This window comes from Ranitomeya variabilis, chromosome 7 (genome assembly GCF_051348905.1).
Source record: "Ranitomeya variabilis isolate aRanVar5 chromosome 7, aRanVar5.hap1, whole genome shotgun sequence".
NCBI classification, from domain to species: Eukaryota; Metazoa; Chordata; class Amphibia; order Anura; family Dendrobatidae; genus Ranitomeya; species Ranitomeya variabilis.
Window position 1 is genome coordinate 227,985,198 of NC_135238.1, and position 24,526 is coordinate 228,009,723.

General features: G+C 47.2%; 1 protein-coding gene across 3 annotated transcripts in view; it reads right to left on the reverse strand.

Moving 5' to 3' along the window:
• The window catches only part of THSD7B (thrombospondin type 1 domain containing 7B), a 453,156-nt gene that overhangs the window by 13,002 nt on the left and 415,628 nt on the right, over positions 1 to 24,526 (reverse strand). For 2 of the 3 annotated variants that reach the window (XM_077273034.1, XM_077273032.1), the window contains 4 exons: positions 10,481 to 10,640; positions 9,245 to 9,415; positions 3,385 to 3,480; positions 293 to 375 (listed from right to left, as the gene is read on the reverse strand). In XM_077273034.1, the coding sequence (XP_077129149.1) occupies positions 293 to 375; positions 3,385 to 3,480; positions 9,245 to 9,415; positions 10,481 to 10,640 (510 nt within the window). The remainder of the gene's footprint in view (positions 1 to 292; positions 376 to 3,384; positions 3,481 to 9,244; positions 9,416 to 10,480; positions 10,641 to 24,526) is intronic. The other variant, XM_077273033.1, reaches the window with a different exon arrangement.

Sequence of the window (24,526 nt, forward strand, 5' to 3'; positions counted from 1 at the left end):
CACCAACAATGTACAGCGAAACAAAGAGCCCGTAAAAGCCAAATTATGCAAAATTGTTAATAAAACCCATTTGCAAAAATTATTTTTGCAGTTGGGTTTCATTAAAAAAAAATGGTCTCCGCAGACGTTGGGAACTAAAAAACCATCTGACGCCCACTGACTAATTGGCAAATGATCCTCAATAAGCTGGAACCTTGTGTGCTCAGAGCAGTCCATGTTACCATTACCCCAATCCTCCACTAGGAGGCAGAGTTTCCCGTCAGACAGTTCTTTCTGCTTCTTGGTAGGTTACCTGCATACAATACGAAAATGGTTTTTTGCACGGTGGGTCGCAGTGTCGAACAGCTGCCGGCCGGGAGTTCGGAGCGCAGCCTCCTGCAAGGAGAAAAACATCAATACCTGATATTATTTAAGCCACTTTCTTCACCCTCCTCCCACCTCGACATCAGCCCTCTGCATAATGTTCCGCGCTCCGGCTGTGTTTTTGTTCCTTTTGTGCCGGTGAGGAGGTTCGCTGATCCTGAGTGGCAGCGGCAGGGATCGATGCTGCAAATATCCTATTATATTGTTCGTTATACAGCACAGTATTCTGCGGCATTGCAAGATGGTAGCGGGGGAGGGGTGAGCACACACCCGATAGGGGAGACACGAAAAGTCACAATATTCTCCAAAGTCTGCGACATTGTATACATTCCAATGCTGATGTGGGAACAAGGCGGCGGGTACAACATGCAACCCTTATGTCTTAGCAGATCCACTTTACTGCTATACGCTCTGCTGCATTGCATTGTGGGAAATGCAAGGTGCATCTTTAAGCAAAAATGTTAAATGTCCCATAATGCAATGCATCAGAGCATGGTGCTTTATAGTTAGAGGGAATCTGCTGTCACCAGGTTTTTGCTATATAATCTGAAATCTGGAGTAAAAGAATTGGGGCAACGACCCTGATTCCAGGGATGTGTCACTTATTAGGCTGTGTGCTGTAATTACAATACAATCAGTGTTTTATCAACAGGAGATTATCACTGCAGGACTAGGTGTCAGGTGCCAGGCAGTCCAGCTAATCTGTGTAACCACGCCCCCCACTACTGATTGGCAGTGTATACAGGAAGCTGCCAATCAGAGGTGTGGGCGGGGTTGTACACAGCTCCGCTAGAACAACAGTAGAGAAAACAGGGATTTTATCAAAACTGCACCAAGCAGCCCAGTAAGTAACACATCGCTGGAATCAGGGTCTCAGACCCTACATCATACTGTTCTCAGATTCCACAGCCTAAGCTTGCTGACAGATGACCATTATGAGAGTAAGTTGAAAGGATGTGATCTTTCAGCAACAAAACCCGCATGTTAGCAGATCTATATTAACACATTGTGCTTTGCTGCATTGCATTGTGGGGGATGCAGCCTTTTTGTAACAAGATGAACCCTTTACATCCCAAGTGTAACGCATTACGCTCTGCTACATTGCATTGTGGGGAATCTGGCTTCTTTTTTTGCTATAAGATGCATCACGCACCACTTACATCTCAACCTGAGCACAGAACCTCTCTTCTCTTATTAAAATCTTCATTGTAAAAAAAAAAAAAAAAAAAAAAAAAAAAAAAAAAAAAAAATCTTCATTGTGCGTTGCTACCACTAGGGGCCGCTCTGTATTCTGCCTGGTGCTATTGGAACTCCATGCATTTGGCCCCCTAGTGGCGGGAAGACAGCAGCGCTACATTGGGCAAATGACCTTGTCATCTCGTCTCTGGTTATAGCAGGGATCAAAATATTATCAGCCCTTGGATTTAGGAAGACGGCAGCATATGGGAGTCCTATACAGGGTTCACAGGTTAATCCCCGCCCCCGCTGGCCCGGCTCTCATTCTGGATCCGGTCATTTCTCCAGGGTCATAATTAAAGCTTATTTATCATAAATTGCGCATAAGTAAACCTGTTATTCTTGGCTACTGCCCACTTAATGGATGCAATAAATATGTGATGGAAAAGAGCGCAGAGGTAACGCTCAAAAGGCAGGATTATGTCACCAAAATGAGTAATTTTCATGGGTATGATTTTACATGGGACTGCCGGTTAATCTACAGCTCCGGCTTAAAGTTTTCAGAAAATAATCAGTCTAATGGTAAGATTCAGCATCCCTCTATAATCCTCGGGTCGTCCTTGATGCTCAGATCTTGTAGATTCGCCCCCTCTCCATTACGACGTCCGGTATTCTCAGAATCGGATTCATTTTGGGCTACGTCTGTGTCATTTACCTCTGGGTCTTAAGAACGACGTCATTCTGGTCGTGTTATAGGAATTCTACCACACTTAGTTGTATTTTATAGGGTTTATTTTTAGTGTGATGTTATGTTTTTTGCCCACATGAATAATAATGAGTTAAATGGATATTTTCAAGTTTGGGGGATAGGAATAAGTTTCCGATTGCTGGGGGATCGGCTGCCCACCAGTCCATGTATTAAGGTCGCCAGGTCGGCGTAGTAGGAGCCAACAGGGTGAGATTAATGTGCCATTATTTCCTAGGGCGGCGCATGCACAGTAAGGTCCTGATGAGGAAGGCGGTCAGTGTCTGGAGTGATCTGCATAGCTAGCCAGACACTGACGAACGAGCAGCAGGAGTGAAGAAGATGGTGACATTGGAGATCGGGATCTTCCTGGGCATGCACCGCCCTGGGAAATGACGGATGATTGCGCTAGATCTTGGGTGGGAGAAGCAGATCACGGAAAGAAGAGTGACCTGTCAATCACTGAGGAGAGGCGGCGGGTGCGGAGAGGCTGCAGAGCTGTAAGCTCAGTGCCCGCCCTTTTGCACTTGCGGTTCATTTGCATAATTCAACAATTTAAACCCAAATTTCTAAAATAGTTTAATAGTATTTTTAAGGTTGTAGGTTGACATAAGTTTTTTCAAGGCTTTAGATGGAGGTGGAAAAAGCGCAATATGAACATATTATGGGGGTGCTGATGGCGCTGTTCTGGGATCTGGGACAGCTTGGCTCTGGTGTCATCTGGCTGCCCGGCTCTTTTTGGGGGCAACCTCTGCTTGGCCGACAGCCGTTATGGTGGGAGTGTGGCCGCCGGGTCACTTTCATCGTTACACGGGTACTGGGGTGAGTTTGCATTATTTATGGTGATGTAATCAGTAGTGGAAATACAGAAATGTTGCAATTTACAAATCTAAAAAAAAATAATCTGATTTATCCAGGTATTTATTCCGTGAGTGGCACAGGAACTAATGACTGCACTTTTTGGAAACTAAATGTCTCCAGAGACAGATCAGAGGCGGAATCTCCATCCTCGGAGACTCGACATTCAGGGATGATTAACAGGCGAGATGGTAATAAATGTCGCTGGCGGACTGACGGTATACGGGGGATGAGTCCGGTACCTGTAACGTTCATCCCGTCCGAGCGCTGGCACCAGACCGACCTCTTATTATCCATCCAGGGGCTCATCCTCCACGAGTATCGGAAACACTTCCCCCCTGCGGGAAAGCAGACGAGTCGCGTTACTGTCCCTCCATCACCTGCACATTATTATTTATCTCCTTCTCTCTCCAAAGCAGGAAACCTCCATCTGCCAGTGACTAATTGCTTGAATTAGACGGAGGCGAAGGACTCGATCCCGGGGATATGATATCTAATATCTGCGGAGCGGAGCACCAGGCAAATATGATGCTGGAGCCAAAAAGGTGCAAAAGCTTCTAACGCGGAGCCGGATTCCTGGATTATTAATAAACACTAAGTGAGGCCGAGAGAGTAAGTGAAATGTATGCCAGCCATTATTCCAGGCCGGCGCTGCCAAGTTCTGCCTCTCAGCTGTGGATTTGGCTGCCAAGTCGGCCTCTGTAGAAATTGTGGAAATGATTACTTTGACAACTTTAAATGCCATAAAAAAACATATCTAGAGGGGAATAAAAGGTGCAAAGAAAAGGGGAGCAGCAGCCCATCAACCCATCGCTTCCACATTCCCCCCATGATACATCTACAAATACGGTGCTTGTAGGACATGACGGCCTCCAGCAGGGGGAGTGTTTCTGTCTACAATGAGGATGATCATGATAGTTGCCCATTACCATCCTCCAGGGGAAGCAGCACAGAAGGACCCCCAGGTAGGTGAGGATTTACCGGAAGGGATTACAATGCAGGACAGCTGAGCAACATCAGATTATGATGGAGAATCACTACAAATAGGTTATAATGTGCAGAGGATACAAAGATCTGAATGTGGGGACCTTAAAAGCAGGTCCTATAGCAACAACATGCAGCTCAAGGACTCGGAGGACTGTGGGAAAGTACCCCCAGTGTATAACCTCTGCCCCCCACCCCCAGTGTATAACCTCCGCCCCCCACCCCCAGTGTATAACCTCCGCCCCCCACCCCCAGTGTATAACCTCCGCCCCCATCCCCAGTCTATAACCTCTGCCTCTCACCCTCAGTTTATAACCTCCTGTCCCCCACCCCAGTGTATAACCTCTTCCCCCCCACCCCCATTGTATAACCTTTGCCCCCCACCCCCAGTATATAACCTCCACCCCCCACCCCCAGTATATAACCTCTGCCTCTCACCCTCAGTTTATAACCTCCTGTCCCCCACCCACCGTTGTATAGCTTCCACCCCCCACCCCAGTGTATAACCTCTTCCCCCCCACCCCCATTGTATAACCTCTGCCCCCCACCCCCAGTGTATAACCTTTGCCCCCCACCCCCAGTATATAACCTCCACCCCCCACCCCCAGTGTATAACTTCTGCCCCCCACCCCCAGTGTATAACCTCTGCCTCTCACCCTCAGTTTATAACCTCCGGCCCCCCACCCCCAGTGTATAACCTCCGGCCCCCCACCCCCAGTGTATAACCTCTGACTCCCCACCATGTAGTCAGCCTGTATGGACATGTGACACAGCAGCCGATGGTGCGGAGCTCACGATACCAGCGTGGTCCTGTAATAGGAGCCACCGGGGTAACAAGTCTGTTCAGGACATTTCTTTCTCCTGAATCTTCTCCCATCACCTGTGAGTGATATTATAGAGAAGTGGAAGGAACTGCAGCAACTCAGCCACAAAGTGGAGACCCCCATACTGTTACAGAGCGGGGGGTCGAGTGCTGAGGAGCAGAGGGCAGAAAAGTCACCAACGCTCTGCTGACCCCATAACTGCAGAGTCCAGACCTCCTCTGGCATAACATCAGCACAATCACTGCGCCCCTGTTGGTAGCTTCAGCTGCATGCAGCCGTACATCACCAAGCACAATGCCGAGCGTCGGATGGAGCGGTGTAAAGATGTCACCACTGGACTCTGGAGGAGACGTGTTCTGTGCAGTGATGGATCACACTTCTCTATCTGCGTCTGATGGAGGAGTCTGGGTTTGGTGATTCCAGGAGGACGTTACCCCCTGACTGCACTATGCCCCCTGTACAGATGGTGGAGAAGGATAATGCCATGGGCTGTTATTGGGTGGTGACCTGGACTCATTAGTTCCACTGATGGGAAACCTTAATCTTCAGCAGAAGACATTACGTGCAATTGTAGCTTCAGCTTTGTGGGAACAGTTTGGGTGAGACCCTTTTCTGTTCTCCATGACTGTGCCCAGGGCACAAGGTCCGTAAAGACATGGAGGGGGGAGTTTGGTGTGAAAAAAATATAAAAATGTATACTCACCTCATGACTCACTTGTTCTGCAATCCCAACTCTCCGACCAGTCATCCAATCGTTCCCTGTGGCTCCGGTGTCTTCACATCTTTAAGTGTAGCGACGGTCGTCCTCTTCCAGATTTTCAGCCTTTGCCCATTAGTCCTCGGGCGACGCGTGTCCTGACATTGTAACGTCATCATGGACCATGCGTCACCCGAACCCTATTCTGCTCAGGTAGCACCGGCAAAGCAGATCTGAATGATGGCGGGAAGAAAAGGAGTCACCGGAGCCACAGGGAAAAATTGGACGACCAGTTCGAGAGCAGCGGCTGCAGGACAGGTGAGCGGTGAGGAAAAAGCAAAAAAGGCTGACAGCACTCACTGTTTCTGGAGCGCTTGTTCCACATCCAGGGAACCGTCCTGGATATCAGCAGACCAAATAGTGTATAATGAACAGCGCTCCATCCAGGTATAAAAGTCTTCAAGATAAACTTTATTAAGCCATGGTTCAATAGCAACGTTTCGACCACAACATGGTCTTTGTCAAGCATACAATAAAACACAAAGGGCCATCTTAAGTAGTGTGGATGCCACACAGTGCACCAATCACCACTCAGTACCGCCCATTCGATACAATTAACAAATATCATATAAAAAACAAACATCGGTAGTATACATAAGTAATAACAAAAAATACCCATACAGTGTATAGAACTTCCCATTTCTCACCAAAATTATACATTGATCTTCACATATTTGTTCACGATCAGCCAGCTGTCACTTTCCGTTTACACCATCACCATGGGGATAAACCACCCCTCAACATTAGTATGGTGTATTCCGCCGGGATGAATTTTTCCTGCAGTTGAGGGGTACCGCCATGGGGTCCAATGTGGCCCCCACATATGCTAACATCTACATGGCGGTACTCGAGGACAGGTTTGTGTACAATTCCAACCTTTGGCGCCATGTGAGAGCCTGGTGGCGTTATATTGATGATATCTTTGTTATATGGGATGGTGATTTGAAGGGATTGGAAGAGTTCTGGGGTGAAATCAATGGGGTATACCCGGAATTGAAATTTACCCTTACCCATTCAATCTCCCAGGTACAGTTCTTAGATACGTTGGTATACAAGGACGGGTCTGAATTGAAGACAGACATTTATGTCAAGGAGACAGACAAAAATAGCCTCCTGTTATTCAATAACGATCATCCTAGAAGGATGGTCAGTTCCCTGCCGTGGAGTCAACTATTGCGGGTTAGGCGAATTGTGTCAGATGAGGAAAGGGTGGATCTGCGATTGGAGGAGATGTGCTCTAAATTTTTGAAGAGGGGGTACCCAAGATTGGAGGTCAATAGGTACAAAGCCAGGGCTCGCGATTTGTCACGTGCGAGCATTCGGGATATGTCATCCAATAGACAGTCTTGTGAACGTATTCCTTTTGTGTCCACCTATAATTCTGCCAGTAAACAGATCGGTCAGGTCTTGAAAAAGCACTGGACATTCCTACAACGGGGGCTTCCCTCGGTTGTGGGTTTCAGGGCTTTTCCAATGATGTCATTTAGGAGGGGTCAGAATTTAAAAGATAGACTAGTGAATTCTGATGTTGGTACCGAGAAGACTACTACTCAACGTCTATTGAGCGCAGCCAGACATGGGAATTTTCCATGTTTGGGCTGCGCTTGTTGTAATAACATGCTTAAGGGTGAGTTTTTTTACCACCCCCACACGGGTAAAAAAAATATTCTTGAAAGAGAGGTATACCTGTCTGTCAAGCGATGTGGTGTATATGCTTGTATGCCCATGTGGCTTGACTTACGTGGGTGAGACCACGATGGAAGTAAAAAATCGCATTAGCAAGCATAAGAGCACTATAAGGACGAGCTTGACAGATTTACCGGTTCCTAGGCACTTTATAGAGAAAAGACACTCTGTAAATCAATTGCGGTTTAGGGTCATTGATAGTGTCCCTGTGCTGAGGAGAGGTGGTGATAGGGCACAAATGTTGAAAACAAAAGAGATGAGGTGGATTTACACGTTGAGGTCCCTTCACCCTAAAGGTTTAAATCTAGACTTTAATTTACATTCTTGTACCTGATGTGTTTTAGATTTTTTGGTGCAGCTGTTTTTATCAGTGTGTGTTTGTTTTTATACATTTGGGTTTGTGTACACTTTTGGTAATGTTTTGTTTCTATTTTGCAGGTCACTCTGTGACAGTCGGTGGCTGGATGGATTGGGTCAACTTTGGATTATTTATATCCTATAGTGGCAATAAATGGATTTTTATGTATATGATCTTTTCCTTTCTCGCCGGCCGACTGTCGCACTGTACTGTGGAAATATGTGCATTCTCTTTATTTATTTTTTTTAGACGGGTATTTTCCTCATACTTCGCAGTATTTTGTTTTTCTTCTAGCCCCCTGTCTGTTTTATGTGACTGAGATGGATGTCTCAGGTAGATGGATGCGTCCTCCGGTGTGTTGGGCCTGCACTGTTTTGCGCTTGCGTGATCTGGCTTTCGGGATTGGCCCAGATTACATCTGGGTTATCTCTGGGGCTTGATGCGCGTGCGCTTCAGTGCAGTAGCTCCCTTCATACTTGTGAGGAGGTCTTCCTATGGACTGTGTGATGGCGCCTGCGCGGGTGCTGAGGGCGAGCCAGCATTGCGGTCATGTGGTGCGGCTCGTGCCGTGCGCTGTGCGCGTGCGCTCTCCTCCGGCACCCTGTTGATGGGTGGCCGGTGGTTGGCGCTTGCGCTCAGTGTCATGTGGGCGGGCGGCAGCTGCGGTCATGTGATGTGGGCTCGTCAGCTTCTTCCTGCGCCGGCGCTGCCTGGTGACGTTGTGTGGTGAGCCCCCGTGACCCGGCAGTGGAGCACAGGTACTGGGGTTATCATTTGGGTTAAAGTCCCTTTGATTGGTACTGACTAGGGGGTTGGTTATATCGGACACAGGGATTGGCTGCTGTCTCTTTTGGCGCTATGAACCTGGATTGGACGGCGTAATACACCATACTAATGTTGAGGGGTGGTTTATCCCCATGGTGATGGTGTAAACGGAAAGTGAAAGCTGGCTGATCGTGAACAAATATGTGAAGATCAATGTATAATTTGGGGGGGAATGGGAAGTTCTATACACTGTATGGGTATTTTTTGTTATTACTTATGTATGTATACTACCGATGTTTGTTTTTTATATGATATTTGTTAATTGTATCGAATGGGCGGTACTGAGTGGTGATTGGTGCACTGTGTGGCATCCACACTACTTAAGACGGCCCTTTGTGTTTTATTGTATGCTTGACAAAGACCATGTTGTGGTCGAAACGTCACTATTGAACCATGGCTTAATAAAGTTTATCTTGAAGACTTTTACACCTGGATGGAGCGCTGTTCATTATACACTATTAGGTGAGCGGTGAGGAGACTCGTGATCCTCTCGGGTCGGGAGAGACCGCGGAGCAGAATGAGACAGAATATATTGAATGCAGTCTTATTTCCTGGCCAAACTCAAGCAGATCTGACAAATTTTAATTTCGATCGATTTGCTCATCGCTCGTGTGCATATTAAAGCAATTTTTAACCCCTTCCTGGCTGAGAGGTATTGAGCCACCAACCTGTGCACGTCCGAGTCTCAATCACCGGCTCCGGGCAGTTCTGGTTCTCGGAGGATTGTACAATGAAGGTTCTGGATCGGGACTGGCGGCCGCTGGCTTCGAAGCTTCGTCCGTCGATGCAGAGGACCTGGCAGGAGCTCCACAGAGACCATTCTGTGAGATGGCAGTCACCTAGGACCCAGGCAGACAGGTCAGGGCAATTATAATGTGAGTGATGCCTAATATCGCGCCATCCAGAAATGTCAGTACTCTGCGTAATGATGCACCCGGGACCTGACCCGCACTGCGGCGCGGCACGCGGCGGCTCTATTTATGCAAAGCAGCATATATTCCAGGGGAGTAAGAAAGCACCGAGCAGCAGCAGCGGATAATCATGGAGGGGGAGCTGCACATTTCACACTGAATATCTGATATATAAAGTAAGGCAGAAATCTCCATTGTTTTCATACCTCCCTAAGGTAGACAGGATAAATGAGTCTTAAAGTTCCCATCACAAAATACACTTTAGCTACTGTACAATTAAAGGGGCTTGAACGTTTGATTGATGCGGCTGCTGCCATTATTTCATTGCTCTCCAGCGCCAGACATTATGCAGTGGCTGTACCTGGTATTACAGGCCCATCAACTTGGGCTGCAGTACCACACATGGCCACTACAAAATGTGCAGCGCTGTGGCTTGAAACCAATGAAATCAGCAGATTGAAGGGAGTTGGACTCCACTGACCACCTATAAAAGGAGTCTGTCACCTTAACAGACCACCCATATCCTCATTCAGGATACGCAAATAAAGCATGTGTTATATATATATATATATATATATATATATATATTTAGGTCCCCAGCTCTGGGGTGGGATGATTGAGGTAGCGGTCATTCCTGGGTCCAGACGGGACCCGAAAGGTCTAAATGCTACATAATAAGACACCAGTCGAGGATCCTCACCTACATGATCCCTGCAGCACCTCGGTACTTCTAGCAGTGTCCATTATCAGTCTCTTGACTTCCTCTTTAGGACAGAAAAGAATGTGACCACTGCAGCCAATCCGTGGCCACAGATTGTCTGCAGCAGACACCGGTCCTAGAAGAGGAATCCAGAACACTGGATGATCATAAGCCAATTTTTTGAACTGGACAACCCCTTTAAGTGACTTTGTAGTAGCTGGTTGTGTCACCAGCGCACAGACTTTCCATAACTATATGAACCCCATGATGATAAATACACACAGCAACGTTACCTGGACAGGGCACATGGCAGGGCAATCTCAGCGCACCTTCCTCTCTTGTCAGTTGACCACAGAATTTTGGGTCTACCTGTATCTTCACTGCAGAGACTGAGGCATTGTGTACCAGACACGTCAGGGTCCGGGACTTCAGGCCTTCTCCACATTCACCGTTCTGTAAAGAGCAAGGAAAAAAATCATTGTGTCACCAATATAATGTGGAGAGACAGTGACTGCACCAGCAGAACAGTGAGTGCAGCTCTGGGGTATAATACAGGAGGTAACTCAGGATCAGTAATGTAATGTATGTACACAGTGACTGCACCAGCAGAATAGTGAGTGCAGCTCTGGAGTATAATACAGGAGGTAACTCAGGATCAGTAATGTAATGTATGTACACAGTGACTGCACCAGCAGAATAGTGAGTGCAGCTCTGGAGAATAATACAGGATGTAACTCAGGATCAGTAATGTAATGTATGTACACAGTGACTGCACCAGCAGCATAGTGAGTGCAGCTCTGGAGTATAATACAGGAGGTAACTCAGGATCAGTAATGTAATGTATGTACACAGTGACTGCACCAGCAGAATAGTGAGTGCAGCTCTGGGGTATAATACAGGATGTAACTCAGGATCAGTAATGTAATGTATGTACACAGTGACTGCACCAGCAGAATAGTGAGTGCAGCTCTGGAGTATAATACAGGATGTAACTCGGGATCAGTAATGTAATGTATGTACACAGTGACTCCACCAGCAGAATAGTGAGTGCAGCTCTGGGGTATAATACAGGACGTAACTCAGGATCAGTAATGTAATGTATGTGCACAGTAACTGCACCAGCAGAATAGTGAGTGCAGCTCTGGGGTATAATACAGGATGTAACTCAGGATCAGTAATGTAATGTATGTGCACAGTAACTGCACCAGCAGAATAGTGAGTGCAGCTCTGGAGTATAACCCAAGGTAATATCTGTAAATTAACACAATCTTCACCTAGAATAATTCTATAGTAAAACCATATTCCCCAAGCTGAGCACAGGAGTGAGAGTAATTAGTCACTTTTTGGACCCTCATCGGTGAGCGACATTAAAGTCTACGGTATTGCATTATATTGACTTTTCACAATTTTTCCTGAGATGTAAACCATCAGCGCCATTTACAATCATTCTGACAAGTGTCAAAGGAAAATGAAAAGAAAAAAAACTGTGGAAAAAGAAGAGACTTGTAAACGAGGAAGCAATTCATTATTTGTAAGAGTTGGGAAAGCAGAAAGGGGAATAGCAGGTTAGCAAATCTATATTCCAGCAGCGGGGAGAGATAATGAGCGAGGGAGGGGGCCGGAGTGGACACCAAACCAAGAACAAAACCATTACAATAATCCAGTTTGTAAAAATAGAAGCATTTTAGAACTAATGAGTTGTTCAGAAGTTATTCTTGGCCAGAGATTCATTATTTCAACATTATCGCTCAAAATCCTCCAGCCTTATATGTGAAATTGCAATTTGGAGGGATTTAAATACACAGCGACGAGGAAGAAAAGGAAAAAAGAAAAGTAGCTCATCAAACACTGCACTAGCATAATCCTGTACAGTATATCCATTATTAAAAAAGTTGCAAAATTTACTTTATAAATACTGATGTAATCAGCCTCGAAGTGATGTCCGAAAGTAATCAACAATGATGAGAGCCTGATGATCGATGTATTAAATGGGGGGACGACAATTTCGAATATAGGCCCCGCCCATTAATATACAGCCCGCCCCCAATTTACATAATATAATAGCGCTGCAGTTCCAGTAATGGCCACTGGGTGATAATCACTGCTGGAGATATTGCACCATCACAGTGATGAATGACAGTATCTTTACGAGTGGTCTGGGTTGGCCCTACATCTGACACAATAACAGGCACCAAAGGTCTATAACCCCACTATAAATGGGACTATTAGGCCAATAAGCTTTATAATAGCACATCACACATCAGCCTTAATAAATATCTAAATATTTTCCAATGTATTTTACAAAGTTGCAGAACTTTTCATGATATGGTGATTAAAAGGGTTGTCCGGATTTTTGTATAGAGACCATTTGTTTTCTCATCTGAGAGAATCAGATCAAATATGCAAATAACACTACTCAAAGTTTGATTAGAGGAGTGTGATTAGAGTGTGGCCAGAGTGTGATTACAGTGTGGCCAGAGTGTGATTAGAGTGTGGCCAGAGTGTGATTAGAGTGTGATTAGAGTGTGGCCAGAGTGTGATTAGAGTGTGGCCAGAGTGTGATTAGAGTGTAGCCAGAGTGTGATTAGAGTGTGGCCAGAGTGTGGCCAGAGTGTGATTAGAGTGTGATTAGAGTGTGATTAGAGTGTGGCCAGAGTGTGATTAGAGTGTGGCTAGAGTGTGGCCAGAGTGTGATTAGAGTGTGATTAGAGTGTGATTAGAGTGTGATTAGAGTGTGATTAGAGTGTGATTAGAGTGTGGCCAGAGTGTGATTAGAGTGTGATTAGAGTGTGATTAGAGTGTGGCCAGAGTGTGATTAGTGTGATTAGAGTGTGATTAGAGTGTGGCCAGAGTGTGATTAGAGTGTGGCCAGAGTGTGGCCAGAGTGTGATTAGAGTGTGGCCAGAGTGTGGCCAGAGTGTGATTAGAGTGTGGCCAGAGTGTGATTACAGTGTGGCCAGAGTGTGATTACAGTGTGGCCAGAGTGATTAGAGTGTGATTAGAGTGTGGCCAGAGTGTGATTAGAGTGTGATTAGAGTGTGATTAGAGTGTGGCCAGAGTGTGATTAGAGTGTGGCCAGAGTGTGATTAGAGTGTGGCCAGAGTGTGATTAGAGTGTGGCCAGAGTGTGGCCAGGGTGTGGCCAGAGTGTGGCCAGAGTGTGGCCAGAGTGTGGCTAGAGTGTGATTAGAGTGTGATTAGAGTGTGGCCAGAGTGTGATTAGAGTGTGATTAGAGTGTGGCCAGAGTGTGATTAGAGTGTGGCCAGAGTGTGATTAGAGCGTGGCCAGAGTGTGGCCAGAGTGTGATTAGAGTGTGATTAGAGTGTGGCCAGAGTGTGATTAGAGTGTGGCCAGAGTGTGGCCAGAGTGTGATTAGAGTGTGGCCAGAGTGTGATTAGAGTGTGGCCAGAGTGTGATTAGAGTGTGATTAGAGTGTGATTAGAGTGTGGCCAGAGTGTGGCCAGAGTGTGATTAGAGTGTGGCCAGAGTGTGGCCAGAGTGTGATTAGAGTGTGGCCAGAGTGTGATTAGAGTGTGGCCAGAGTGTGATTAGTGTGTGGCCAGAGTGTGGCCAGGGTGTGGCCAGAGTGTGATTAGAGTGTGATTAGAGTGTGGCCAGAGTGTGATTAGAGTGTGGCCAGAGTGTGGCCAGAGTGTGATTAGAGTGTGATTAGAGTGTGATTAGAGTGTGATTAGAGTGTGGCCAGAGTGTGGCCAGAGTGTGGCCAGGGTGTGGCCAGAGTGTGATTAGAGTGTGATTAGAGTGTGGCCAGAGTGTGATTAGAGTGTGGCCAGAGTGTGGCCAGAGTGTGATTAGAGTGTGATTAGAGTGTGGCCAGAGTGTGGCTAGAGTGTGATTAGAGTGTGATTAGAGTGTGGCCAGAGTGTGATTAGAGTGTGGCCAGAGTGTGATTAGAGTGTGGCCAGAGTGTGATTAGAGCGTGGCCAGAGTGTGATTAGAGTGTGATTAGAGTGTGATTAGAGTGTGGCCAGAGTGTGATTAGAGTGTGGCCAGAGTGTGGCTAGAGTGTGATTAGAGTGTGATTAGAGTGTGATTAGAGTGTGGCCAGAGTGTGATTAGAGTGTGGCCAGAGTGTGATTAGAGTGTGGCCAGAGTGTGATTAGAGCGTGGCCAGAGTGTGATTAGAGTGTGGCCAGAGTGTGATTAGAGTGTGATTAGAGTGTGATTAGAGCGTGGCCAGAGTGTGATTAGAGTGTGGCCAGAGTGTGATTAGAGTGTGGCCAGAGTGTGCCAGGGTGTGGCCAGAGTGTGATTAGAGTGTGATTAGAGTGTGATTAGAGTGTGGCCAGAGTGTGATTAGAGTGTGGCCAGAGTGTGGCCAGAGTGTGGCCAGAGTGTGGCCAGAGTGTGATTAGAGTGTGATTAGAGTGTGATTAGAGTGTGGCCAGAGTGTGATTAGAGTGTGGCCAGAGTGTGCCAGGGTGTGGCCAGAGTGTGATTAGAGTGTGATTAGAGTGTGGCCAGAGTGTGATTAGAGTGTGGCCAGAGTGTGATTAGAGTGTGGCCAGAGTGTGATTAGAGTGTGGCCAGAGTGTGGCCAGGGTGTGGCCAGAGTGTGATTAGAGTGTGATTAGAGTGTGGCCAGAGTGTGATTAGAGTGTGGCCAGAGTGTGATTAGAGTGTGGCCAGAGTGTGATTAGAGTGTGGCCAGAGTGTGATTAGAGTGTGGCCAGAGTGTCATTAGAGTGTGGCCAGAGTGTCATTAGAGTGTGGCCAGAGTGTGCCAGGGTGTGGCCAGAGTGTGATTAGAGTGTGATTAGAGTGTGGCCAGAGTGTGATTAGAGTGTGGCCAGAGTGTGGCCAGAGTGTGGCCAGGGTGTGGCCAGAGTGTGATTAGAGTGTGGCCAGAGTGTGATTAGAGTGTGGCCAGAGTGTGATTAGAGTGTGGCCAGAGTGTGATTAGAGCGTGGCCAGAGTGTGATTAGAGCGTGATTAGAGTGTGATTAGAGCGTGATTAGAGTGTGATTAGAGTGTGATTAGAGTGTGGCCAGAGTGTGATTAGAGTGTGGCCAGAGTGTGATTAGAGTGTGATTAGAGTGTGATTAGAGTGTGGCCAGAGTGTGGCCAGAGTGTGGCCAGAGTGTGGCCAGAGTGTGATTAGAGTGTGGCCAGAGTGTGGCCAGAGTGTGGCCAGGGTGTGGCCAGAGTGTGATTAGAGTGTGATTAGAGTGTGGCCAGAGTGTGATTAGAGTGTGGCCAGAGTGTGATTAGAGTGTGGCCAGAGTGTGATTAGAGTGTGGCCAGAGTGTGGCCAGAGTGTGGCCAGGGTGTGGCCAGAGTGTGATTAGAGTGTGATTAGAGTGTGGCCAGAGTGTGATTAGAGTGTGGCCAGAGTGTGATTAGAGTGTGGCCAGAGTGTGATTAGAGCGTGGCCAGAGTGTGATTAGAGCGTGATTAGAGTGTGATTAGAGCGTGATTAGAGTGTGATTAGAGTGTGGCCAGAGTGTGATTAGAGTGTGGCCAGAGTGTGATTAGAGTGTGGCCAGAGTGTGATTAGAGTGTGATTAGAGTGTGGCCAGAGTGTGGCCAGAGTGTGGCCAGAGTGTGATTAGAGTGTGGCCAGAGTGTGATTAGAGTGTGGCCAGAGTGTGGCCAGAGTGTGGCCAGGGTGTGGCCAGAGTGTGATTAGAGTGTGATTAGAGTGTGGCCAGAGTGTGATTAGAGTGTGGCCAGAGTGTGATTAGAGTGTGGCCAGAGTGTGGCCAGAGTGTGGCCAGAGTGTGGCCAGAGTGTGATTAGAGCGTGATTAGAGTGTGATTAGAGCGTGATTAGAGTGTGATTAGAGTGTGATTAGAGTGTGGCCAGAGTGTGATTAGAGTGTGGCCAGAGTGTGATTAGAGCGTGGCCAGAGTGTGATTAGAGCGTGATTAGAGTGTGATTAGAGTGTGATTAGAGTGTGGCCAGAGTGTGATTAGAGTGTGGCCAGAGTGTGATTAGAGTGTGGCCAGAGTGTGATTAGAGTGTGATTAGAGTGTGATTAGAGTGTGGCCAGAGTGTGGCCAGAGTGTGATTAGAGTGTGGCCAGAGTGTGGCCAGAGTGTGGCCAGGGTGTGGCCAGAGTGTGATTAGAGTGTGGCCAGAGTGTGGCCAGAGTGTGGCCAGAGTGTGGCCAGAGTGTGGCCAGAGTGTGGCCAGAGTGTGATTAGAGTGTGGCCAGAGTGTGATTAGAGCGTGGCCAGAGTGTGATTAGAGCGTGATTAGAGTGTGATTAGAGTGTGATTAGAGTGTGATTAGAGTGTGGCCAGAGTGTGATTAGAGTGTGGCCAGAGTGTGATTAGAGCGTGGCCAGAGTGTGATTAGAGCGTGATTAGAGTGTGATTAGAGTGTGATTAGAGTGTGATTAGAGTGTGGCCAGAGTGTGATTAGAGTGTGGCCAGAGTGTGATTAGAGTGTGGCCAGAGTGTGATTACAGTGTAGCCAGAGTGTGATTACAGTGTGGCCAGAGTGATTAGAGTGTGGCCAGAGTGTGGCCAGAGTGTGGCTAGAGTGTGATTAGAGTGTGGCCAGAGTGTGGCCAGAGTGTGGCCAGAGTGTGGCCAGAGTGTGATTAGAGTGTGGCCAGAGTGTGATTAGAGTGTGGCCAGAGTGTGGCCAGAGTGTGGCCAGAGTGTGGCCAGAGTGTGGCCAGAGTGTGAGTAGAGTGTGGCCAGAGTGTGATTAGAGTGTGGCCAGAGTGTGATTAGAGTGTGGCCAGAGTGTGATTAGAGTGTGGCCAGAGTGTGATTAGAGTGTGATTAGAGTGTGGCCAGAGTGTGATTAGAGTGTGGCCAGAGTGTGATTAGAGTGTGGCCAGAGTGTGATTAGAGTGTGGCCAGAGTGTGATTAGAGTGTGGCCAGAGTGTGATTAGAGTGTGATTAGAGTGTGGCCAGAGTGTGGCCAGAGTGTGGCCAGAGTGTGATTAGAGTGTGGCCAGAGTGTGATTAGAGTGTGGCCAGAGTGTGGCCAGAGTGTGATTAGAGTGTGGCCAGAGTGTGATTACAGTGTAGCCAGAGTGTGATTAGAGTGTGGCCAGAGTGATTAGAGTGTGGCCAGAGTGTGGCCAGAGTGTGATTAGAGTGTGGCCAGAGTGTGATTACAGTGTGGCCAGAGTGTGATTAGAGTGTGATTAGAGTGTGGCCAGAGTGTGATTAGAGTGTGGCCAGAGTGTGGCCAGAGTGTGATTAGAGTGTGATTAGAGTGTGATTAGAGTGTGATTAGAGTGTGGCCAGAGTGTGGCCAGAGTGTGGCCAGAGTGTGGCCAGAGTGTGGCCAGAGTGTGGCCAGAGTGTGATTAGAGTGTGGCCAGAGTGTGATTAGAGTGTGGCCAGAGTGTGATTAGAGTGTAGCCAAAGTGATTAGAGTGTGGCCAGAGTGTGGCCAGAGTGTGGCCAGAGTGTGGCCAGAGTGTGATTAGAGTGTGATTAGAGTGTGGCCAGAGTGTGATTAGAGTGTAGCCAAAGTGATTAGAGTGTGGCCAGAGTGTGGCCAGAGTGTGGCCAGAGTGTGGCCAGAGTGTGATTAGAGTGTGGCCAGAGTGTGATTAGAGTGTGATTAGAGTGTGGCCAGAGTGTGATTAGAGTGTGATTAGAGTGTGATTAGAGTGTGGCCAGAGTGTGATTAGAGTGTGATTAGAGTGTGGCCAGAGTGTGATTAGAGTGTGATTAGAGTGTGGCCAGAGTGTGATTAGAGTGTGATTAGAGTGTGATTAGAGTGTGGCCAAAGTGTGGCCAGAGTGTGATTAGAGTGTGGCCAGAGTGTGATTAGAGTGTGGCCAGAGTGTGATTAGAGTGTGATTAGAGTGTGATTAGAGTGTGATTAGAGTGTGATTAGAGTGTGGCCAGAGTGTGATTAGAGTGTGGCCAGAGTGTGATTAGAGTGTGATTAGAGTGTGGCCAGAGTGTGATTAGAGTGTGGCCAAAGTGTGGCCAGAGTGTGATTAGAGTGTGGCCAGAGTGTGATTAGAGTGTGGCCAGAGTGTGATTAGAGTGTGATTAGAGTGTGATTAGAGTGTGATTAGAGTGTGATTAGAGTGTGATTAGAGTGTGGCCAGAGTGTGATTAGAGTGTGGCCAGAGTGTGGCCAGAGTGTGATTAGAGTGTGGCCAGAGTGTGATTAGAGTGTGGCCAGAGTGTGGCCAGAGTGTGGCCAGAGTGTGATTAGAGTGTGATTAGAGTATGGCCAGAGTGTGATTAGAGTGTGGCCAGAGTGTGATTAGAGTGTGATTAGAGTGTGGCCAGAGTGTGATTAGAGTGTGGCCAGAGTGTGATTAGAGTGTGATTAGAGTGTGATTAGAGTGTGATTAGAGTGTGATTAGAGTGTGGCCAGAGTGTGATTAGAGTGTGGCCAGAGTGTGATTAGAGTGTGATTAGAGTGTGATTAGAGTGTGGCCAGAGTGTGGCCAGAGTGTGGCCAGAGTGTGGCCAGAGTGTGGCCAGAGTGTGGCCAGGGTGTGATTAGAGTGTGATTACAGTGTGATTAGAGTGTGATTAGAGTGTGATTAGAGTGTGGCCAGAGTGTGGCCAGAGTGTGATTAGAGTGTGGCCAGAGTGTGATTAGAGTGTGGCCAGAGTGTGGCCAGAGTGTGATTAGAGTGTGATTAGAGTGTGATTAGAGTGTGATTAGAGTGTGATTAGAGTGTGGCCAGAGTGTGATTAGAGTGTGGCCAGAGTGTGATTAGAGTGTGATTAGAGTGTGGCCAGAGTGTGATTAGAGTGTGATTAGAGTGTGATTAGAGTGTGGCCAGAGTGTGGCCAGAGTGTGGCCAGAGTGTGATTAGAGTGTGGCCAGAGTGTGATTAGAGTGTGGCCAGAGTGTGATTAGAGTGTGATTAGAGTGTGATTAGAGTGTGGCCAGAGTGTGATTAGAGTGTGGCCAGAGTGTGATTAGAGTGTGGCCAGAGTGTGATTAGAGTGTGATTAGAGTGTGGCCAGAGTGTGGCCAGAGTGTGATTAGAGTGTGGCCAGAGTGTGATTAGAGTGTGGCCAGAGTGTGATTAGAGTGTGGCCAGAGTGTGATTAGAGTGTGATTAGAGTGTGATTAGAGTGTGATTAGAGTGTGGCCAGAGTGTGATTAGAGTGTGGCCAGAGTGTGATTAGAGTGTGATTAGAGTGTGATTAGAGTGTGATTAGAGTGTGATTAGAGTGTGATTAGAGTGTGGCCAGAGTGTGATTAGAGTGTGGCCAGAGTGTGATTAGAGTGTGATTAGAGTGTGGCCAGAGTGTGATTAGAGTGTGATTAGAGTGTGATTAGAGTGTGGCCAGAGTGTGGCCAGAGTGTGATTAGAGTATGGCCAGAGTGTGATTAGAGTGTGGCCAGAGTGTGATTAGAGTGTGATTAGAGTGTGATTAGAGTGTGATTAGAGTGTGATTAGAGTGTGATTAGAGTGTGATTAGAGTGTGGCCAGAGTGTGATTAGAGTGTGGCCAGAGTGTGATTAGAGTGTGGCCAGAGTGTGATTAGAGTGTGGCCAGAGTGTGATTAGAGTGTGATTAGAGTGTGATTAGAGTGTGATTAGAGTGTGATTAGAGTGTGGTCAGAGTGTGATTAGAGTGTGGCCAGAGTGTGATTAGAGTGTGGCCAGTGTGTGATTAGAGTGCAGCCTGTTATGGACCTGGTGGTTAGGAGCACCTGGAATGACCTGATAGTCAAACTGCAAAATAGATCGAGCTCTGGGAAGTGGGAGCTCTGCTGACCGCAACCCTAATCCTATTATCACACACACTAGAATTAGCCGTGGATCGTGCCTGACACTGCCTAGACGACTCTTCACAGCCTGAGAGGTAACTACCCCTAAAGAGAAATAAAGCCTCACCTTGCCTCAGAGAAATACCCCAAAGGGAAAGAGCAGCCCCCCACATATATTGACTGTGAGTTAAGAGGAAGGCACAAACACAGGAATGAGACAGGTTTCAGCAAAGGAGGCCAGTCTTACTAAATAGGCAGAAGATAGATAAAGGGATCTTTGCGGTCAGCACAAAAAACTACAAAAAGCCACGCAGAGTGAGCGAAAAAACCCCGCACCGACTCAGGGTGCGGTGGTGCCACTCTGCAACCCAGAGCTTCCAGCTAGCGAGACATTATCATGATAAGCAAGCTGGACAGAAACTTAGCAGGTACTCAGAAATATATTCAGCACACAAATGAACAACAAATGAGCTTAGCAGAGACTTAGCTTCCGCTGGAGTAGACAGGTCATGAGGAGATCCAAGTGAGATCTGAACCAGTACTGATACATTGACAGCTGGCATCAAGTAACGATCTGAGCAGAGTTAAATAGAGGAACCAGCCCAGTCCTAAACGATGCAGCTGATGAAGCCACTTCAAGACCAGCAGCTCCACTTTCAGCCACCAGAGGGAACCCACGGACAGAACTCACAGAAATACCATTCCTGACCACAGGACGGAGTTCGAGAACAGAGTTCACAACAGTACCCCCCCTTGAGGAGGGGTCACCGAACCCTCACCAGAACCCCCTGGCCGATCAGGACGAGCCAAATGAAAGGCACGAACTAAATCGGCAGCATGGACATTGGAGGCAAGAACCCAGGAATTATCTTCCTGACCATAGCCCTTCCATTTGACCAGATACTGAAGTTTCCGTCTCGAGATACGAGAATCTAAAATCTTCTCCACCACATACTCCAATTCTCCCTCGACCAACACCGGAGCAGGAGGGTCAACGGAAGGAACCATAGGTGCCACGTATCTCTGCAACAACGACCTATGGAACACATTATGGATGGCAATATAAGCTGGAAGGTCCAATTGAAATGACACAGGATTGAGGATTTCAGAAATCTTATAAGGCCCAATAAAACGAGGCTTAAACTTAGGAGAAGAAACCTTCATAGGAACATAACGAGATGACAACCAAACCAGATCCCCAACACGAAGTCGAGGACCAACATGGTGACGGCGGTTAGCGAAACGTTGAGCCTTCTCTTGTGACAATGTCAAATTGTCCACTACATGAGTCCAAATTTGCTGCAACCTGTCCACCACAGAATCCACACCAGGACAGTCCGAAGGCTCAACTGTTGTGAACTATAGTTCTTGGCTCCCTCTTGTGGTCATTAGCGGTATGGCACTTGGAGTGTCTTTCCCCAGTCACCTGCTTCGTTTGGCCTGGGTGTGCCTATATAAACTTCCTGGATACTCTGTATTGTGCCTGGATTCGTTGTTATCAGACCTTGTCTGTTTTCTCCTGTCTCCTGGTCTCCTGTTTTTGCAAGATAAGCTAAGTCCTGCTTTCTTATTTTTGTGCATTTGAATTTCCCTTATTTTGTTCCAGCTTTGTTTAAAATGTGATTCCTGTATTTGCTGGAAGCTCAAGCGGGGCTGTTATCCTTCCCCCACACCGTTAGTCGGTGCGGGGGTTCTTGGATATTCAGCGTGGATATTTTGTAGGGTTTTTTGCTGACCGTATAAGTCATCTTTCTATTTTCTGCTATTAGTCAGTGGGCCTCTCTTTGCTAAATCTAGTTCATTCTTACGTTTGTCATTTCTTCTTACCTCACCGTTATTATTTGTTGGGGGCTTGTATTTTACTTTGGGGTCCTTTCTCTTGAGGCAAGAGAGGTCTTATTTTCTCTGAAAGGGTTAGTTAGTTCTCCGGCTGGCGCGAGACGTCTAGAACCAACGTAGGTACATTCCCCGGCTGCTGCTAGTTGTTTGTGCTAGGATCAGGTATACGGTCAGTCAAGTTACCACTTCCCTATGAGCTGGTTTTTTGTGTTTGCAGACTTAGCTGGTACTCCTGAGATCCTCTGCCATTAGGATCATAACAGTAATCCAGGCCAAAAGAGTGCATTGCTGAAGTGGGACTATAAGAAAAGAAGTCTGAGTTTGTTTGTTTTTTTCTTCCTCCCCTTTATCTCTGAGTGGCTTGAAGCTCTGCTGCAGACATGAATGTTCAGACTCTGATCACTAGTGTGGATCAGCTTGCTGCAAGTGTGCAGGGCATTCAGGATTTTGTTATTAGCAGTCCTATGTCAGAACCTAAGATACCTATTCCTGAGCTGTTCTCTGGAGATCGATTTAAATTTGGGAATTTTAGGAATAATTGTAAATTGTTTCTATCTTTGAGACCTCGTTCGTCTGGAGACTCAGCTCAACAAGTTAAAATTGTTATCTCCTTCTTGCGTGGCGACCCTCAGGATTGGGCTTTCTCATTGGCACCAGGAGATCCGGCATTGGCAAATATTGATGCGTTTTTTCTGGCACTCGGATTGCTTTATGAGGAGCCCAATCTTGAAATACAGGCAGAAAAAGCATTGCTGGCTATCTCTCAGGGCCAGGATGAAGCTGAGGTGTACTGCCAAAAATTTTGGAAATGGTCCGTGCTTACTCAATGGAATGAGTGTGCTCTGGCCGTAAATTTCAGAAATGGCCTTTCTGAAGCCATTAAGAATGTGATGGTGGGTTTTCCCATTCCTACAAGTCTGAATGATTCTATGGCTCTGGCCATCCAGGTTGATCGGCGCTTGCGGGAGCGCAAAACTGCTAATCCTCTGGTAGTGTTGTCTGAACGGACACCTGACTCAATGCAATGTGATAGAATCCTGACTAGAGCCGAACGGCAAAATCATAGGCGTCAGAATGGGTTGTGTTTTTACTGTGGTGATTCTACACGTTATCTCGGCATGCTCTAAACGGCCATCAAAGGTGGTTAGTCCTGTCGCCATTGGTAATTTGCAGCCTAAGTTCATTTTGTCTGTGACTTTGATTTGCTCATTGTCTTCCTACCCTGTTATGGCATTTGTGGATTCAGGTGCTGCCCTGAATCTTATGGATTTATCATTTGCCAAGCGCTGTGGTTTTGTCCTAGAGCCTTTAGAAAATCCTATTCCTCTTAGAGGAATTGATGCTACGCCATTGGCGGAGAATAAACCGCAGTATTGGACACAAGTGACCATGTGCATGTCTCCTGAACATCGGGAGGTGATTCGTTTTCTTGTTTTGCATAAAATGCAGGATTTGGTCGTTCTGGGTCTGCCATGGTTACAGACCCATAATCCAGTTTTGGATTGGAAGGCTATGTCCGTGTCAAGTTGGGGTTGTCAGGGAATTCATTGCGATTCCTCGTCGGTGTCTATTGCTTCTTCTACTCCTTCTGAAGTCCCTGAGTATTTGTTGGACTATCAGGATGTATTCAGTGAGTCCAGGTCCAGTGCCCTTCCTCCTCATAGGGACTGTGACTGCGCTACAGATTTGATTCCTGGTAGTAAATTTCCTAAGGGACGACTATTTAATCTGTCTATACCTGAGCATGCCGCGATGCGTGCTTATATTGAGGAGTCTTTGGAGAAGGGACATATTCGTCCATCCTCTTCCCCTCTTGGTGCGGGATTCTTTTTTGTGGCCAAGAAAGACGGCTCTTTGAGACCGTGTATAGACTATCGGCTTTTGAATAAAATCACTGTCAAATTTCAGTATCCTTTGCCACTATTGTCGGACTTGTTTGCCCGGATTAAGGGTGCCAAGTGGTTCACCAAGATAGATCTTCGCGGTGCGTACAACCTTGTGCGCATTAAGCAGGGAGATGAATGGAAAACTGCGTTCAATACGCCCGAAGGTCATTTTGAGTACTTGGTGATGCCTTTTGGGCTTTCTAATGCCCCCTCAGTGTTTCAGTCCTTTATGCATGACATTTTCCGGAAGTATCTGGATAAATTTATGATTGTTTATCTGGATGATATTCTGGTTTTCTCTGATGATTGGGATTCTCATGTAAAGCAGATCAGGATGATTGGGTGACCTTCTTGCCACTGGCTGAGTTTGCCCTTCATAATCGGGCAAGTTCCGCTACTTTGGTTTCGCCATTTTTCTGCAACTCTGGTTTTCATCTGCGGTTTTCCTCGGGTCATGTTGAACCTTCTGACTGTCCTGGGGTGGATTCCGTGGTGGATAGGTTGCAGCGGATTTGGAATCTTGTGGTGGGCAACTTGAAGTTGTCACAGGAGAAGGCTCAGTGCTTTGCCAACCGCCGCCGCGGTGTGGGTCCCCGACTTCGTGTTGGGGATTTGGTTTGGTTGTCTTCTCGGTATGTCCCTCTGAAGGTTTCCTCTCCTAAGTTTAAGCCTCGTTTTATTGGTCCTTATAAAATTTTGGAAGTCCTTAATCCGGTGTCGTTTCGTTTGGATCTTCCGGTGTCGTTTGCCATTCACAATGTGTTCCATAGGTCTTTGTTACGACGGTACGCGTGGTGCCTATGGTTCCTGCTGTTGAGCCTCCTGCTCCGGTGTTGGTTGAGGGCGAGTTGGAGTATGTGGTGGAGAAGATCTTGGACTCTCGCCTCTCTAGACGGAGGCTTCAGTATCTGGTCAAATGGAAGGGCTATG